General features: G+C 32.9%; 4 protein-coding genes across 4 annotated transcripts; 2 read left to right on the forward strand and 2 right to left on the reverse strand.

The window, feature by feature from the left end:
- Positions 1-2,704: 2,704 nt before the first annotated feature.
- LOC125066293 (DDB1- and CUL4-associated factor 7) lies at positions 2,705-5,784 on the forward strand. Its single transcript, XM_047674325.1, has 7 exons — positions 2,705-3,095; positions 3,415-3,517; positions 3,865-4,000; positions 4,302-4,552; positions 4,769-4,894; positions 4,969-5,150; positions 5,234-5,784. Exons 1-7 carry the CDS (start codon positions 3,031-3,033, stop codon positions 5,430-5,432), a joined length of 1,062 nt encoding a protein of 353 aa, XP_047530281.1. The 5' UTR covers positions 2,705-3,030; the 3' UTR covers positions 5,433-5,784.
- Positions 5,785-7,474: 1,690 nt separating this feature from the next.
- On the reverse strand, positions 7,475-10,772 carry LOC125066292 (ATPase family protein 2 homolog). Its single transcript, XM_047674324.1, has 2 exons — positions 10,385-10,772; positions 7,475-9,658 (listed from the first exon to the last, which is right to left on the reverse strand). Exons 1-2 carry the CDS (start codon positions 10,731-10,733, stop codon positions 7,776-7,778), a joined length of 2,232 nt encoding a protein of 743 aa, XP_047530280.1. The 5' UTR covers positions 10,734-10,772; the 3' UTR covers positions 7,475-7,775.
- Positions 10,773-11,343: 571 nt separating this feature from the next.
- LOC125066594 (gamma-secretase subunit Aph-1) lies at positions 11,344-13,463 on the forward strand. Its single transcript, XM_047674725.1, has 3 exons — positions 11,344-11,753; positions 11,842-12,015; positions 12,726-13,463. Exons 1-3 carry the CDS (start codon positions 11,532-11,534, stop codon positions 13,050-13,052), a joined length of 723 nt encoding a protein of 240 aa, XP_047530681.1. The 5' UTR covers positions 11,344-11,531; the 3' UTR covers positions 13,053-13,463.
- A 255-nt stretch (positions 13,464-13,718) lies between these two features.
- On the reverse strand, positions 13,719-14,668 carry LOC125066595 (intraflagellar transport protein 43 homolog). Its single transcript, XM_047674727.1, has 3 exons — positions 14,459-14,668; positions 14,276-14,386; positions 13,719-14,114 (listed from the first exon to the last, which is right to left on the reverse strand). Exons 1-3 carry the CDS (start codon positions 14,536-14,538, stop codon positions 13,916-13,918), a joined length of 390 nt encoding a protein of 129 aa, XP_047530683.1. The 5' UTR covers positions 14,539-14,668; the 3' UTR covers positions 13,719-13,915.
- Between the last annotated feature and the right edge of the window lie 836 nt (positions 14,669-15,504).

Here is a 15,504-nt window from a genome sequence, read left to right on the forward strand (position 1 = left end):
TGCTATCTGATAATCTAAGGCCACTTCCCTGAAGTTCTTGCAAAAAATTGAACGATTTTTTAAATATATTAACAAGTCTATTTAAAAATGTAATAACAGTGTACGTGTACCTACCGTAATTTGTAACCAAAGGTTACGAGATCAAATCAGCAAGCTCAGGCGATTTCTTTAGATAGTAAAGTGTTTAAAGAATTCCTTTACTAGTATTTATCGGATTAAATAACATGTATCTATTAAAATATTCTTTTTTTATTCTATTTATATAATTTGACCGTAATATAAGAAAGTTTTGACCGGCACTGGAGATTTACTTAGACACCTACTATCTTATAACTTGTAGACAAGTCAAATCAATTTGACCGAATAGCACATGTCAAGCACGACTTGTTTTTTGAATTTACAAATAAATTTGTTTTTTACTCATTAAATTATTATTTGTAACCTATAATACAATTAGTGGAAGGGCTTTTTGCAAACCCGTCTGGGAAGATAGCACCCACTTATCAGATATTCTACCCCCAAAAATACGGTTGTTATGTTCAAATAAATACAGCCATAACGAACTTTTAACACCTTAACTTCTTCTTACAGTTCCAATGGACAGTGGTGCCCAATTCGCCTGTCCGCCAACCAATACTTTAAAAAAAACATATGAATTGTAGTACTTTGAATTCGTACCCAGAACTGGATTTAAAGGCTTCGAGACCATGGCTCTTTTTTTGAAGGTTCCCGAGTCATATCGGTTCGAAAAACCGGCGAAAGTTGGTTCCACGGCTGATTTTTCTATTATTTTTACAAGTCAGAGTGAACAAAAAAAAATTTATAATATAAATATCGTACTATTAGGACAGGGCCTCCTCTCATTTTGATGAACAATAAGGTTTATTTTGTATTAAAAATTTAGGATCATTAGAAACTAATTATCTACTCCAGACGTGTCCTTGTAATTTGAAATCAATCACTTCATACACTTGATATCAACCTCATCAACACTTTTTTAATTTATTTATTAACACAGAGTTGTTGAAGTCACATCCACGTTAATCATTAGTAATGCAATACGCGTGTAAATCAATGGAAATTACAAGCATTATAAGTTCAACTTGTTTCATTTATTATGGTTCCTGAATTGTCATTCTGAGATCGCATCGTTACTATAAATATTACATAATATAGTTAGCAAACAACTAAAAAATTAAAAAAACCGCAAATTTCAGTAATTTGTACTTGATGTACCTACTACACTAGATCATGCATCTTGTTCAATGAATAAAAAATGAAATAGATTCATTATAGCGTTATATATTTCTGTCATCTAACTATAGTTGGTAACCTTGCACAATATATTATATCAGCAGGCCCTAAATACCAGCTGATGTAAGAAAGAAAGCCATGTCCTAAAATGGAGTTCAAAGCGTGACCTGCATTGATACTATCAATTTGCCGCCTAAAATTACGTAGGTCTACATAGCCGTAGGTATGAATCATATTTCTAAACCAATGATATTTATAGGGTCAAATAAATGTCAGTAAACAGTAACATGTATCGGTGAAAAGTTTTCAAAATATCTTGGTTAATTCGTTCAAGTACAACTGACAGTTCGTGTTTAATGTTATATATATTTTTATAACACTATAACTATATAATATATTATATTTTAATAACTCCCCTCGTGTTATGCCTTGAAGAAATATATCGTCAGGGAAACTTCATTAGTCGAATCAATTTTTGCTACGTATATATTAATTCTTCGTTCTAGTGGCATAATTTATAAAGCAACACATCCCGAGGTTGAAATCCCGGGTCAGATTACTGAAAGATTTGGTTTTTGTTTCAACTAATTTACTCGATGGTAGGGCTTTGTTCAAGAATATCAGGGTAGGTATCGCCTACTCATCAGATATTCCACAGCCAAAGCGCAACTTCTTTTAATCAACTTTTAATGTGAGTTTAACTACAGGCACAAAGGACATAATACCTTTGTTCCCAAGTTTAGCACATTAATGATGAATATTTTTTACGGCGCCAAAATCTATGGGCGCTGGTGACATTTACCACCAAGTTGCACATTTGTCTGTTCAGCTATCTTACTCCTGTCTTTAAGCAGGATTATTTCTTATCGTTATCAAAATGTAGTTTATTTATGAGAAAGAACACTTTTACACTACAATATTTCCTTCGCAGTTGGTTAAGCCGTTGAGAATGACCGCCATAGTGGGAATCTGTCAGGAAGCAATAACCATAATGTGGGTACATTATGGTTATTGCTTCACACAGCAGCATAATGAAAAAAGCTCCAAATTTGCTCCTTAATAAAAAATGAACCTTTTTACCCAGTAGTGGATCATTTACACACGGCTACTTTACTTTTTTATTATTTCAACCTCAAACAAAACAAGCAAGTAAAAGATCATTTTATATCATGATACAATTGCATTTTTTAAAATAACATATGATTCACACACATGTTTTCAATATTATATCATATTTACTGCAGTTAAAATTATATATGACACGATAAAAGATGGCACTTAAGACAATAAAATTATAAATATTTTTTGATTCTTAACACACTATAATACACAAGACAACATTTAATTCATAAAAGAAATAGCATATTTTTGAACGCATTGTATCGTAATATTGGCAGCCCTGTTAGGTTTTTAATGTTAAATGTCACTTCACATGTCAATCGACTAAAAATAATGCTGAATTTACATGTGTAGGATTATAAATAACGCATTATTTATAAATAAAATAACTTTTATAATATAATACTAACGACTTTGTTTCTTATTGTCATTTAATGCTGACAAATTAAGAAAACTTAACTGACACAGTTTACTACATTGATACTGTTACTCAATCAAAACATTTTAACACTTACCGCTTCATTTATTTACATTGTGAACGATTGCTTGAAAGATAATTTTATAGCGATTGATAATATTAACAATTAAATTTCAGTTTTTATTTTCACCCCGTAGTTTTTCAAATTTGTAAGAATTTCTTCCTTTATCCCAAAAAACATGTCGATGCCACATAGCAGCTCTAGTACTACGAGCTCGAGCACTAAACGCAAAGAAATATACAAGTAAGTACAACTATTCTTAATTACAACATGCAATATATTTGTAAATAAACCTTCCATTCAAAATGCCGTAAGTATGAAATTATGTTCATATTTATTTAAAAACAAACAATTCTCAATAAAAATGTCCGTGGTTGGTATTTCCCAACACTGCGATATTATCATGCAACAATTGAATTTTGTCACAGAAAGCAAATTGTTTATTTAAAATTATATAAAAAAACTGAACTCATATCTTACTTAATATGTGCTTAATAAAACTTATAAAAATAAAAAAACAAGATGAGTGTACTGTAAATGTAGTCAATACTTGATCTTTTAGATACCAGGCACCATGGCCGTTGTACTCCATGAATTGGTCGGTCCGCCCAGATAAGAGGTTCCGCCTCGCACTTGGCAGTTTTGTAGAAGAATACAACAATAAGGTAAAGCATTCACTAGCTCATATAAAACATATATCGCCTATATTACCTAAATATATAATACATTATTTAGCTCAGAGCCCTTAATCAGCCAAATATTACATTGAATGATATAGTCATAACATGTAGCACATCATTTTATATAAATAATATTACATAGATATTTGTGGTTTTATAAAGAGGAACCATTGTTTATTAGTACCTTAATATATATAAGAAATATTAAGAAATAAATATTACAAAACCTAGTACATATTGTCTGAAGATAGATAGTTTGATATCTATTGTACCCTTGCATAATTTAATATATTTTAAGTAATATTTAATGAATATAAATCTTATAAAAACAGGTACAAATAATATCTCTAGATGAAGAGACAAGTGAGTTTAGTGCTAAAAGCACATTTGACCATCCTTACCCGACCACGAAAATAATGTGGATTCCAGACAGTAAAGGTGTCTATCCAGATCTGCTGGCAACTAGTGGTAACTATTAAACTTTTTAGTATTTCAAGTATAGACTAGTAGTACAGACTAGGAACATAACAATGCATTAAGTTATAAGCCTATAAATGCTGGACATTTGAAATAGATTTATTACACCATGCCGCACTAATGCAGGTGACAAAATTTCATATAGAACTAGTGAAGAAAGAAAAAAGAAAAACATGTTTCCACATATCCATCATATCACATCCTTCACCACTGAATACAACATAAATTCTAAACTTACTACTTACTTTAGGGGTGCCTGCTCTTGTTTAAACCCGCAAAAAAAATCTTTCAGGTGACTATCTGCGCATATGGCGAGCAGGCGAACCGTACACCCTTTTTGAATGTGTACTGAACAATAACAAAAACTCTGACTTCTGCGCTCCACTCACATCCTTCGATTGGAATGAAGTCGATCCAAACTTGATTGGTACGAGCAGTATTGACACCACTTGCACTATATGGGGTCTAGAGACAGGACAGGTATTGGGAAGGGTGAATGAAGTTTCTGGACATGTGAAGACACAGCTTATTGCTCATGATAAGGTAATATTAAAATAATGACAGTTACTTAATCAGTAGGGTCCCATAATTGCAGTAATATGGACAGTAACATCTGATTTCCGTCTCAATTTTCTTTTTTGATAAAGTTGAGGATTTAAAAAAAAAAAACTCAGGTTTGTGACATAAAACAGTTCTATGATATTTTTACTCACTAAATTTCTAGTGAATGACATTGATCAACGTTCATGGTGTCCGCAGGAGGTGTACGACATAGCCTTCAGTCGCGCGGGAGGCGGACGAGACATGTTCGCGTCGGTGGGAGCAGACGGCTCCGTGCGCATGTTCGACCTGCGACACCTGGAGCATTCCACTATCATATATGAGGTGTGTAACTACTTCCCATGTGTTTCGATTCATTCATTCGATCTACCGTGTATATAACGCACCAACGACAACAGGACCCCGCGCACACGCCGCTGCTGCGGCTGGCGTGGAACAAGCAGGACCCCAACTACCTGGCCACCATCGCCATGGACGCGTGCGAGGTCATCATCCTGGACGTGCGCGTGCCCTGCACGCCCGTCGCGCGCCTCAACAACCACCGCGCCTGCGTCAACGGCATCGCCTGGGCGCCGCACAGGTACCGCACCGCACTTTGCTATCGAGTCATCCATGTGTCCTTTGAGCTTTGTGTGTGAAATAATCCCTGCCATCGACCACCAGCTCGTGCCACATCTGCACGGCCGGTGACGACCACCAGGCGCTCATCTGGGACATCCAGCAGATGCCCCGCGCCATCGAGGACCCCATCCTGGCGTACACGGCGGCCGAGGGGGAGGTCAACCAGATCCAGTGGGGGGCCACGCAGCCCGACTGGATCGCTATCTGCTACAACCGGCACACCGAGATACTGCGCGTCTAACTGCGTACCTGTACCGCCCCACTGTACTCGAGCCTGTTTTTACCCACCCACGGTCTTTTTTTTATTTCGGTTCACTGCTGGTATTTTACCTAAGCATGACAATTCTGTCCACTGATGCGACGTTAAGTTTTCCTAAACATCCTCTAGAATTTATTTATTTATTTTGTTTGTTCTTTTCGTTATTAGTCTCACACTTGCTTTTCTCTAGGGTAACTGGGTTTATTATAGTATAGTTTTAAAAAGGCAGACGACAGGAGCACAATTTAAAAAAAATACTTTAAAGGCCACAATAATTAAGGTAAGTTATATAAAAATCGCTTAAAGTCAATAGAATCTCGAACACAATGGGAAGTATTTTGGTACTCGGTAATACCATGTAAATGGTGGAATTGAATTACTAAAAAGATACTCCGGGACGATAAATAAAATGAAAATTAATTAAATGCTTTAAAATAATCTACTCTATAACAAAGCAGGTTTAGAGTGAGCTTTGTTTAATGCTAAAGCCAGATTTAAGTTAATAGTATAATAGACAGATTATTAATAATAATAATGTTGCGAACAATCACTGTTTATTTACTAAAAGTGTTTATTCAAAGTTGTGCATAAATAATATTATAACTTGATTGGAAAGAATAATAAGCTAAATAAAATATATGACTAATTGACCTAAATTCAATAAATTTTTATGTACTCCTGTTATTGAATTGATCGTAATTTAACGTTCTTTATCTTTAATTAATTATTATTTCAATTGATTAATGTTTACATTAATTTGCAGTTGGGTAAAAATTGGGTATGATGCAAAATATATTTTAAGACTGAAAATTATATTATGATCGACTTGTTGAAATAAATCTTGCATTTCATATTTATGTATGCTTAGATTATTTATATATAAAGATTATTAAACTTATAATCTTGGTGTGCTGCACGATAGCTACGCTGGGCATTCGCCAATCGTCATGTATACTTTACTAGTGTGGGTATACTTGTCGCCAAATGTTGGCACTATTTATTCGATGCGTTCTCAGCTCTGAGTCTTTATATATAAATAATGAAAGGATTTATGTTTATTAAACCATTATTACGTATATGTAGGTAGTGTATGTCAACTTCGCATTTAGACAATATACCTAATTAATAATTAATTAACCAAAAAACATATTTAACAGCGCCACGAACTTGTCTGATCCGGTGGCCAATAATAGAAGTTATTTATATTTGTATTTATAGATTTGTGTAATCCATATCCAATCCATCGTATTTATATATTCAAAAAATAATAAATAATTGCTTTAAATATAAAGTAGCAACCCTGAAAAAAAGCAGGGACGCTCACACGGGGACAGTTAGGTTTGTTGGCCTTTAAAAATTAAATCATTATATATCAGTAAGATATATTTTCTTTCAAATGTTTACTGAAAAATATTTCCAAAAATTTGTTTTATAGGATTGTTGTTGTATAATTATGTGTATCTTTGTCACAAGCAGTGTGTAGCTAATTAATGCAATATTTAGTGATACATAATTAAATATTATACTATACATACATAGATTAATAAATACTATTAGGGGGTCAAATCAAGATCGGTTTATAATTTTATAGTTTTCCTTTGTTGTACTTGACATTTTTATTCAGTTAAGATCAATAAGCTTCGTTAATACTAGTATATTTCGATTTGGACACACAAAGTGAGGCTGACCATCCTTTTCATACTGAGTTCTTTCATAGAATTTCCATTTTCTTGAGTCTCAATACTCGGCTATAGGCCCCTCAGCTATATAATAACAATAAATGTTCTTACAATCGACCAATTGACTCGCTAGTTGTAATTATTTTGCTATGGTAATATTTAGAGCTAAGGGTATTGCCGTAACAGTTACCACAATTATGAAATTTCATATACTATATTTTAAAATGTTACTGATATATAAAAATCTGTATTCATAAAGTGAAAAAATAAAATGTTTCATAGCAATGTAATCAAAAATTTTAAACATTTAATGTGGTAAAATTTACTTTTGATTGTTTTCGATTGTAAAATGTAATTCATCTTCTGGTAAAACAGTTGGTGATGCTAATTTAAGTATTTGCTAATTGGCGCTGTGATCTCAAAATTTGCTGAACTAATTTGAATTATTAAAAAAAATTAGCAAAAGAAATTATTTAAGGCATTAGAATAAGGACTAGATTAATTTTATTAATTTATATACAAAATTAGTATATAAGGTTTTCTTACATGATTAAATAGTTACAGTACATATGTGAGTTTATAATACAATACATAATATGTTATCAAATTTGATAAAATTAAAAAAAAAATAATAAGAATAATCTTATCAAAATCTTTGGCCTAAAGAAAATTCTTCGTAAATTTTTAATAACGAAGAAGACGTTCTTGGCCTGAAGTGCTTTAAGACATGTTCGAAATGTTCCATTGCCACTTCTGGGCAAGCCAGATCTTTTTCCAAAGCTAGAAGAGCTGCTTCGTGACATAACGCTTGCAGTTCAGCCCCTGAAAATCCAGCCGTCCGTGTTGCTAAGTTATGAGGATTAACATCGTCACTTGTACTCATTTTCAATAGCTTTAATTCTATTATTTGAAGTCTAGTTTCGAAATCCGGTAATGGAACATATATCAATCTATCCAAACGTCCAGGACGAAGTAACGCCCGATCCATTCTGTCGGGTCGATTAGTAGCTGCTAAAATAGTGACCGAGTTTAGGGGTACCACGCCATCTAATTCCGTTAAAAGTTGAGCCAAAACCCTTTCGTGTACACCCTCCTTATCTCCCCTTTCCCCACCGATGGCATCCATTTCGTCAAAGAATATAACCGAAGGCGCGACTTGACGTGCTTTCGTAAACAGATCTCTCACTGCGCGTTCGGACTCCCCTAGCCATTTTGAAAACAATTCGGGTCCTTTAATAGACAAGAAGTTCAGTCCGCTTTCTGTCGCCAATGCTTTCGCTATCATAGTCTTGGAACACCCGGGGGGTCCATATAACAAAACGCCCGACGGTGGCCGAATACCTAACCTTAGAAAACTGTCTGCATGTTTCAATGGCCATTCCACTGCTTGGCGCAATTTCAACTTCAAATCGTCTTGTCCTCCGATATCCGTCCACCTCACGTTTGGGACTTCTATTAGCAATTCTCTCATTGCACTAGGTCTTACAATGGTTAAGGCGCTTACTAAGTCTTCTTTCTCTAAAATATCGGCAGATCTCTTAATACATTTCATCGAAGCCTGTGTACACAAATTAACTAAATCAGCAGCCACGTAGCCATGAGCCAAATCAGATATTGCGGCTACGTCATTTGAGGGAATCTTATTAGGGAGGTTTTTGAGCAATGCATATAAAATTTCCTTTCGCCTTATTTTATCAGGAATCGGTACTTCTATTTCTTTATCCAACCTACCAAACCTTCGTAGCATAGGATCTATAGATTCCGGCTTTCTCGTGGTTGCTAATATGAATACTTTGCTGGTCTCCTGGTGTAAGTTATCTAGTAAGGAAACAAAGGCTGATGTGACGCGTCTCTCTTGTTCTGTGCTACCCGAAGAACGTCTGGGACAAATAGTTTCAATCTCATCGACCATAATAATGCATGGTTCATTACTCACAGCTTTTGCAAACAAATCTTTCATTGTTGCTTCTGTTTCACCGAAATATTTGCTAAATATTGTCGGCCCGTTTATTTCAATGTGGTGGCAATTCAGATTGTCTATTAGATATTTACATATAGCTGTTTTTCCAATTCCAGAGTGACCATAGAGTAAAAGACCTCTGGTTGCTTGGAAACTGGCTGTAAATTTAGTGGGATTAAAAGAAATTCCAATGAGGGTTTTTATTTCATCAATAATGTCATCCACACCCCCTAAGATGGGAGGTTTCTTTTTTACATTTTGAACATTATTCTGCTCTATGTTCCAAGCAGTATTATCATTCAATAGATACCATGTGGTATTTGTATCTTCGCTTACTGATTTAATATTTACAAATTCAATTTGTAACTTTTTACCAAAATAATAATACACTAATATTGTGCCTACACTAACATAATGATTGTTAAATCTTTCTTTTAATATGTCACTTATGTCTGTATCTATTTTATGGTTTTTTATTCTTATTGAAACACATGAGGCTTGTGGGACAGTTTGTTTAAGAACTGATACTATAACTTTTTTGCTGTCGCTACACCATGCTCCAGTGAGATCTGGAAAGTGAAAAACTATATTTTATTGAAAGTACAATGATACCTTACATCTCTGGCCTCCATTAGTAAGATTAAATTAAATAAATTCAACCACTAATCACCTTTCACCATCAACACCATTAGTCTTGTGCCTGTTCAGTCAACACAGTTCAGTCTGTATGCTATTTAATATATTATTATTCCAGAATACTTTGTATTCAGTTTGGTTCTATACAATCTTTTAATAGTTTCATATTTCAGTCAACATCAACATACATAAATATATATTAGTTTATATTATTATCATTTCATATTATTAGCTTAAAGTCTTAAACTATCCATATAATTGTTAAAAATATTTTTTCCTACGACTAAAACAATGATCCAATTTTTCAGAACACACTGATCTCATTGAGAGGTCACAGGTTTAAATTCAAGAAAGCACCAAATAAGTTTTCATGTTCAATTTGAATTTATAATTGATCTTATTCTCTTTAATGGAAAACATTGTGAGGAGTCTTCATTGTGTTTAATACAAAATTCTACCACACATATACCTACCAACAACTATTAGAACAGTTTAGTGGAATCAGCTCTAAATCTTTTCCTTAAAAGTGGTTAGCACACTAAACTGTGAGCTATTTACAAGCTGCTAGCTATTCAAAATATCTGCATTATAGAACCTGTATAAATTAATTATTTAAAAGAATATGTTAATGTCACTTTACAAATTCCAAATAAAATTACCTGCAGCAGGTAATATAACAGCAGCGGGCGCAGAAGCTTTCGAGGGCCACATTCTCTTTACAAGAGTGGGGGCACCATCTCTTTTCAATTCCAAAGGTTTACCAATAACTGCCCCTATCAGAGTCCCAGCTGAGGGATGTATAAAAACAGTATCTTTGGGAACATTCTCTGGAGGAGTACTAGATCTTTCTAGCCAAGTAAACAATGTTTCTTCTTCGACAAACGGACATTTAACTTGATCTTTGGCGCAATTTAACTCTATGTGAATATTTTTATCATTAGTCAAAATATTGCAGTGACACCTTTCGCACTCAACCCATAATGTTTTTTTCGCTTGTTTAGGTGGCATTTTATTTTACAAAATAAATAATTTTCTTACAATTTTTACGTAATTTTCTTATTACTTTTTCTAGATTTTAGGTTATTTTAATTAATTTAAAAGTATGCATGAATTTCGTCAACTTGACGCATTGAACTGCCACTGTCATTTTTCTAAAACATGTCACAACTTTTGAGTACCCGGCAGTACCTTACATACGATAATATAATATAATAGTAAAATGTTCGCACGTGACACAAACGAATTAATCTGTACCTTTTTGGCACAAGTGGCTAATATGTTGTTGTTTTGAATAATTATTACGAGTATAAAGTTAGAAATCGCTATCAACAATAATTATCAATAATTGCACTTCGTCTAGTAGTTAGTACCCTAGATCCGACTTTATTATAGAGTACTTAACGACATATCTAAAACAGATTGAAAAGGCTTCGATATTTCTTTGAAGTTACCAAACCAATTTTTTTAAAATAAAGTATGAACGTTTTTAAAGGTTAATACTAAAAATATAGAGAAACCAATACCTACATACATTATAATGTACAAAAAATAAATATAAATGGCAACATTAAAGACATTGGCATTTGTCATTATTTCATTATTCATAAAATGACATAAAGTGACAATCCAATTCCAAATATAGGTAGTCGATTTTCACAAATAATTAATAACCGTGCCATGATAAAAATATCAATACCACACAGCTATTTCTGTAAAAGATCTCTAGATGTTTAGAATAAGGGAATGCTAGAATTGACTACAAACTGCACAATTAGGGATAGTGGAAAGTGAAAATACGTGGTAAAGATGACTCTTGCTGAGTTTTTTAGTTGTTCTTTATTAGCCTTCGGGCCTCCTCTCGTTATGTTTTCATTAACAATAGCCAATGATCCGATAAAAATTATTATTATGATAGCAGCGGCGTTCGGTTGGCTAGTTTCGTTTTTACTTTCATCCCTGATTTGGTACGCAGTTGTTCCACTACGAACTTATTTAGCGTTTGGGATGGTATTTGCGATAATAATACAAGTGAGTTGGAAACTATTTATTTGTAAACACTAAATATATGTGTTATTTATTTCATGCCCTTGTTTTCTACTGCATTCATTTCTTTTAGGAAGCTTTTCGATATGGAATGTATTTACTTCTGAGAGGAACAGAAGCCGGTTTGAAAGTTATATCTGAAAATCAGGAAACTGGGAATAATAAGTTAGAAATGGCTTATGTTTCTGGACTTGGCTTTGGAACAATGAATGGAGCTTTTGCTTTAGTCAATGTTCTCGCTGACTCTGTAAGTATATAGAATAATATATATGGTTTCTAAACTTGATATCACATTTCTAAGTTATAAAATAATTAATAAAAAACATACTCCCAATACACATTTCATATATTCTGATTACTTAACACATTTAATCTTAAAACTTGTTTTAAAAAAAATTCATTAATTATATTTATTTTGCAAATAGGAAACATGCCTTATTAAAAGTTTATATGTGGTGTACATCTATTTTTATGCTGTTTATTCATCACAAAATTTATTAAACCATAATTCTCAAAGTCCAGTCAAATTGTTGTTATTTTATTTTTACTAGTGTTGTTTTAACTTTTAAAGATATTATATATAATTATTTTTTCATCAAATAAATTGATGGACAAGCAAACAGGCCACCTGATGATATTTGGCAACAACTACCCAGTCTCTAGTGTCCTAAATAATTAACCATTCCTTAAACCTCCAATACACCACCAACTGTAGGGTCACTCAACCTTTAAACTAAAACACAGCAGTACTAAATATTGCTGCTTAGTGGTAAAGTATATGATGAGTGGGTGATATCCAGCCTGCCACACTAGATTACTAAGTGCAGTTACTAATTTAAAAATGAATAACTTACCAAGGTTAATTCTTATTACATTTTGTTTCAATGTAGTCAAAAGTTAAATTTACTTATGAATTGCCCCTTTCAATCAGATATAATTGTAGGTTTTGATTTACAGGTAGGTCCTGGTTCCCTTGGCCTTCACAGTGGCACGGAATATTTCTTTGTCACAAGTGCAGCGATGACACTTTGCATGACACTCCTGAACACATTTTGGAGTGTGATCTTCTTCAGTGGACTAGACAATAAGAACTATCTAAAGATATTATGGGTTATTGGTTCACATTTCCTTGTTTCTGGATTGAGTTTACTGAATAAGAAAGAGTTGTACATTGTTTCTATTCTACCTTCATATGTTATACTCATCATTACCGCCTTGATTGCGTTCAGATGTGCCGGAGGTACTAAACAAGGTTTAATTCAAAGCTTTACGGGCAGAACATAATTCAAAAATTAATAATTTAAGCGAAGACATAACATTTTAATTTGAAGTTTCAAGAAAATGTATTATACTAATGCTTTTCTGATTTCTAGTTGATTTTACTTGAAATTTATTTTGTGTCCATTGCCCCAACTAGAATTCATATAAAGTAGTAGTGGGTTGAGATGGGGAAATTACAATTTTATGAGATTAAATAGATTAGATTTAAAAATATATTAAGATGATGTAACCATCATACTCAGATATAATGACTAAAAAATGTTTTTTTTTGTCTAACAAAAAATCTTTATATAAATGTTTATCTAAGACAGAAATATAAATTAATCATTCCTATTGTTAAGCACTTTCAAATTTCCCATCTCAAGTTGCTGCCAAATTATTGTTTAAATCAAATGAACTTTTTTTTAATAGTCATTTCAAGAGCACCATAATAAATAACAAAATTATATTAATCTTAGGATAATTTATTTCTTAAGTAATATTGTAATTAATCATTCCTTAATAATATAATTTATTTTAAAATTGGACGGAACAAGGTTGAAATGTAATGTTCCCAAGATAATATTAAGACTTTTATAAAATAAATAAAATTTGAAGAACATTTATGTTTTTTGTATACACCCAAATATTTTATTAATAGAAAAACCTGAAACCAAGTAGCAATTCATTTGCATCAAATAATAGCATAGCCTTAATAATGATATCTTGTTGAACAAGTTTATACATTGTATTAAATATAATATATAAACTTATTGTAATGGTACTATGATATATTGTTTACAACAATTTCATAAATTGTATGATAAAAAAATAGGAGTTTTAGCAAATTAAATCAATCACAAGGCAAATGTACTGGAATTATATGTTTAGGAGGCAGTGTTTTCTTCTTCTTCAGCAAGTTGAGTTAACAACGAATCTATTGTCCACACTGTATCAGCTGTATCTGACTCTGCCTCGGGAATAAAAGACTTGAGCACATCCAATGCTGCATCAATTCCCTCTACAGAACCACTGACACCTACCTCAGCTAGTGTGTTAACTGTTTCAGTGTCTTGATGATCAGGTCTAAATGAAACATTAAAGAATATAAATTTTTTTTTCCAATGGAAACATTAAGAGTCAATTTTTCAATAGAATCCTTGTTACAAGCTGATGGTATTCTATATTAACATAATTGCATACTATTAAGTTATTTGTTTGTACATAATATATTTTATTTTGCTTACACAGGCGGTTTAGATATTTCTTTCTCTAGAATATCTTGCAGGTCATCCAAATCCGGTATAGTCGGGATGTCATCGATTGATTCGGACGATTTCTTAGGCATAACGTAATTACTGTAACACATTCACAAGTTTTAATTAGGTGCCTAACTAATTATTTTTTAGATCATAATAAATTAATCATACCGGGCCTCAACAGGCGGCCCTTCCGTCCAAACACCAATTTTTCTGGGTTCAGGTGCATTCGAGTTGAGAGGGTCATTCATTTTATTGTATAAGTATCCAAATATATATGCACTGAAGATTGAAATAGAATCCCTATATATAATATCGAATTATTATACAATAACTTTTTGTGGTTCAAAAGTGGCACTTTATTATTTACTGTTTTGAACTTTTGACAAGTTGGTTACTATTGACAACGAGTGTTGCTATATGATTTTAAAAGATGCCTAAACAACAAAAACAATTTATATGTTTCACCAGTTATTAAATTTCTATACTTCTAGACTTGGTCCTGTCCAGGTAAACACGCCTAAATCATACTGTCAACTGTCAAGCAGCAATATTTATTATTGTTGTGTTTCGGTTTTAAGGGTGAGTGAACCAGTGAAATTACAGGCACAAGCGACGTAATATCTTAGGTCTCTAGGTCGGTGGCGCATAAGCGATGTAATAATATTTTTTTTTACCGCACCAGTCTATGGGCTTTAGTAACCAGTTAACATTATGGGCAAATACATGTCACTAAAAAAGCCGGTATTATGGTATTTGATGGAACATAGTCGCATCTGACATTGGTGTAAAAAGCTGTTACATATAAATTACTTGGCCAATTTAGGGTTTAAAACTATGTTTCTTGTGTTACACGAGATTGCATTGTTCCTACCAGAATACAATACAATTTATGTCATACTGAAAGAAATCAAGGGAAACTAGCTACTAGCTGCGCGGGGTCGTAGGGCATATTATGGCCTACGAACAAATATTAGGTCCTTACATATTAAATTAGCGTTCTGTAGTACTGACCACTTTGATCTGAAATATCTCCTCTTTGGTTAAGAATTCCAAATTAAAATTTATAAATTAATTTAGCCGGTACATTTGAGTTTTGACAACAGTCATTCATTTGTTTTTCCCAATTTTTTTGGCGTCGCTTATTACCGCACAATGGAAAACATGAAATATCAGTATATTTACAAGTACGAGTTCTACCGTGACACTAGTGCTGC

Source organism: Vanessa atalanta, chromosome 9 (assembly GCF_905147765.1).
Source record: "Vanessa atalanta chromosome 9, ilVanAtal1.2, whole genome shotgun sequence".
Lineage (NCBI taxonomy): Eukaryota > Metazoa > Arthropoda > Insecta > Lepidoptera > Nymphalidae > Vanessa > Vanessa atalanta.

Bases quoted from the DNA above. Each gene is read 5' to 3' on its own strand.
- LOC125066293 (XM_047674325.1), top strand. From the start codon at position 3,031: ATGTCGATGCCACATAGCAGCTCTAGTACTACGAGCTCGAGCACTAAA. The intron at 4,001-4,301 runs GTAACTATTAAA...AAAATCTTTCAG, and splicing joins AGATCTGCTGGCAACTAGTG to GTGACTATCTGCGCATATGG. The intron at 4,895-4,968 runs GTGTGTAACTAC...CAACGACAACAG, and splicing joins ATTCCACTATCATATATGAG to GACCCCGCGCACACGCCGCT.
- LOC125066292 (XM_047674324.1), bottom strand. From the start codon at position 10,733: ATGCCACCTAAACAAGCGAAAAAAACATTATGGGTTGAGTGCGAAAGG. The intron at 9,659-10,384 runs GTAATTTTATTT...TTCACTTTCCAG, and splicing joins TGTTATATTACCTGCTGCAG to ATCTCACTGGAGCATGGTGT.
- LOC125066594 (XM_047674725.1), top strand. From the start codon at position 11,532: ATGACTCTTGCTGAGTTTTTTAGTTGTTCTTTATTAGCCTTCGGGCCT. The intron at 11,754-11,841 runs GTGAGTTGGAAA...CATTTCTTTTAG, and splicing joins TATTTGCGATAATAATACAA to GAAGCTTTTCGATATGGAAT. The intron at 12,016-12,725 runs GTAAGTATATAG...TTTGATTTACAG, and splicing joins TCAATGTTCTCGCTGACTCT to GTAGGTCCTGGTTCCCTTGG.
- LOC125066595 (XM_047674727.1), bottom strand. From the start codon at position 14,538: ATGAATGACCCTCTCAACTCGAATGCACCTGAACCCAGAAAAATTGGT. The intron at 14,387-14,458 runs GTATGATTAATT...AATGTGTTACAG, and splicing joins GGGCCGCCTGTTGAGGCCCG to TAATTACGTTATGCCTAAGA. The intron at 14,115-14,275 runs GTAAGCAAAATA...TGTTTCATTTAG, and splicing joins GAAATATCTAAACCGCCTGT to ACCTGATCATCAAGACACTG.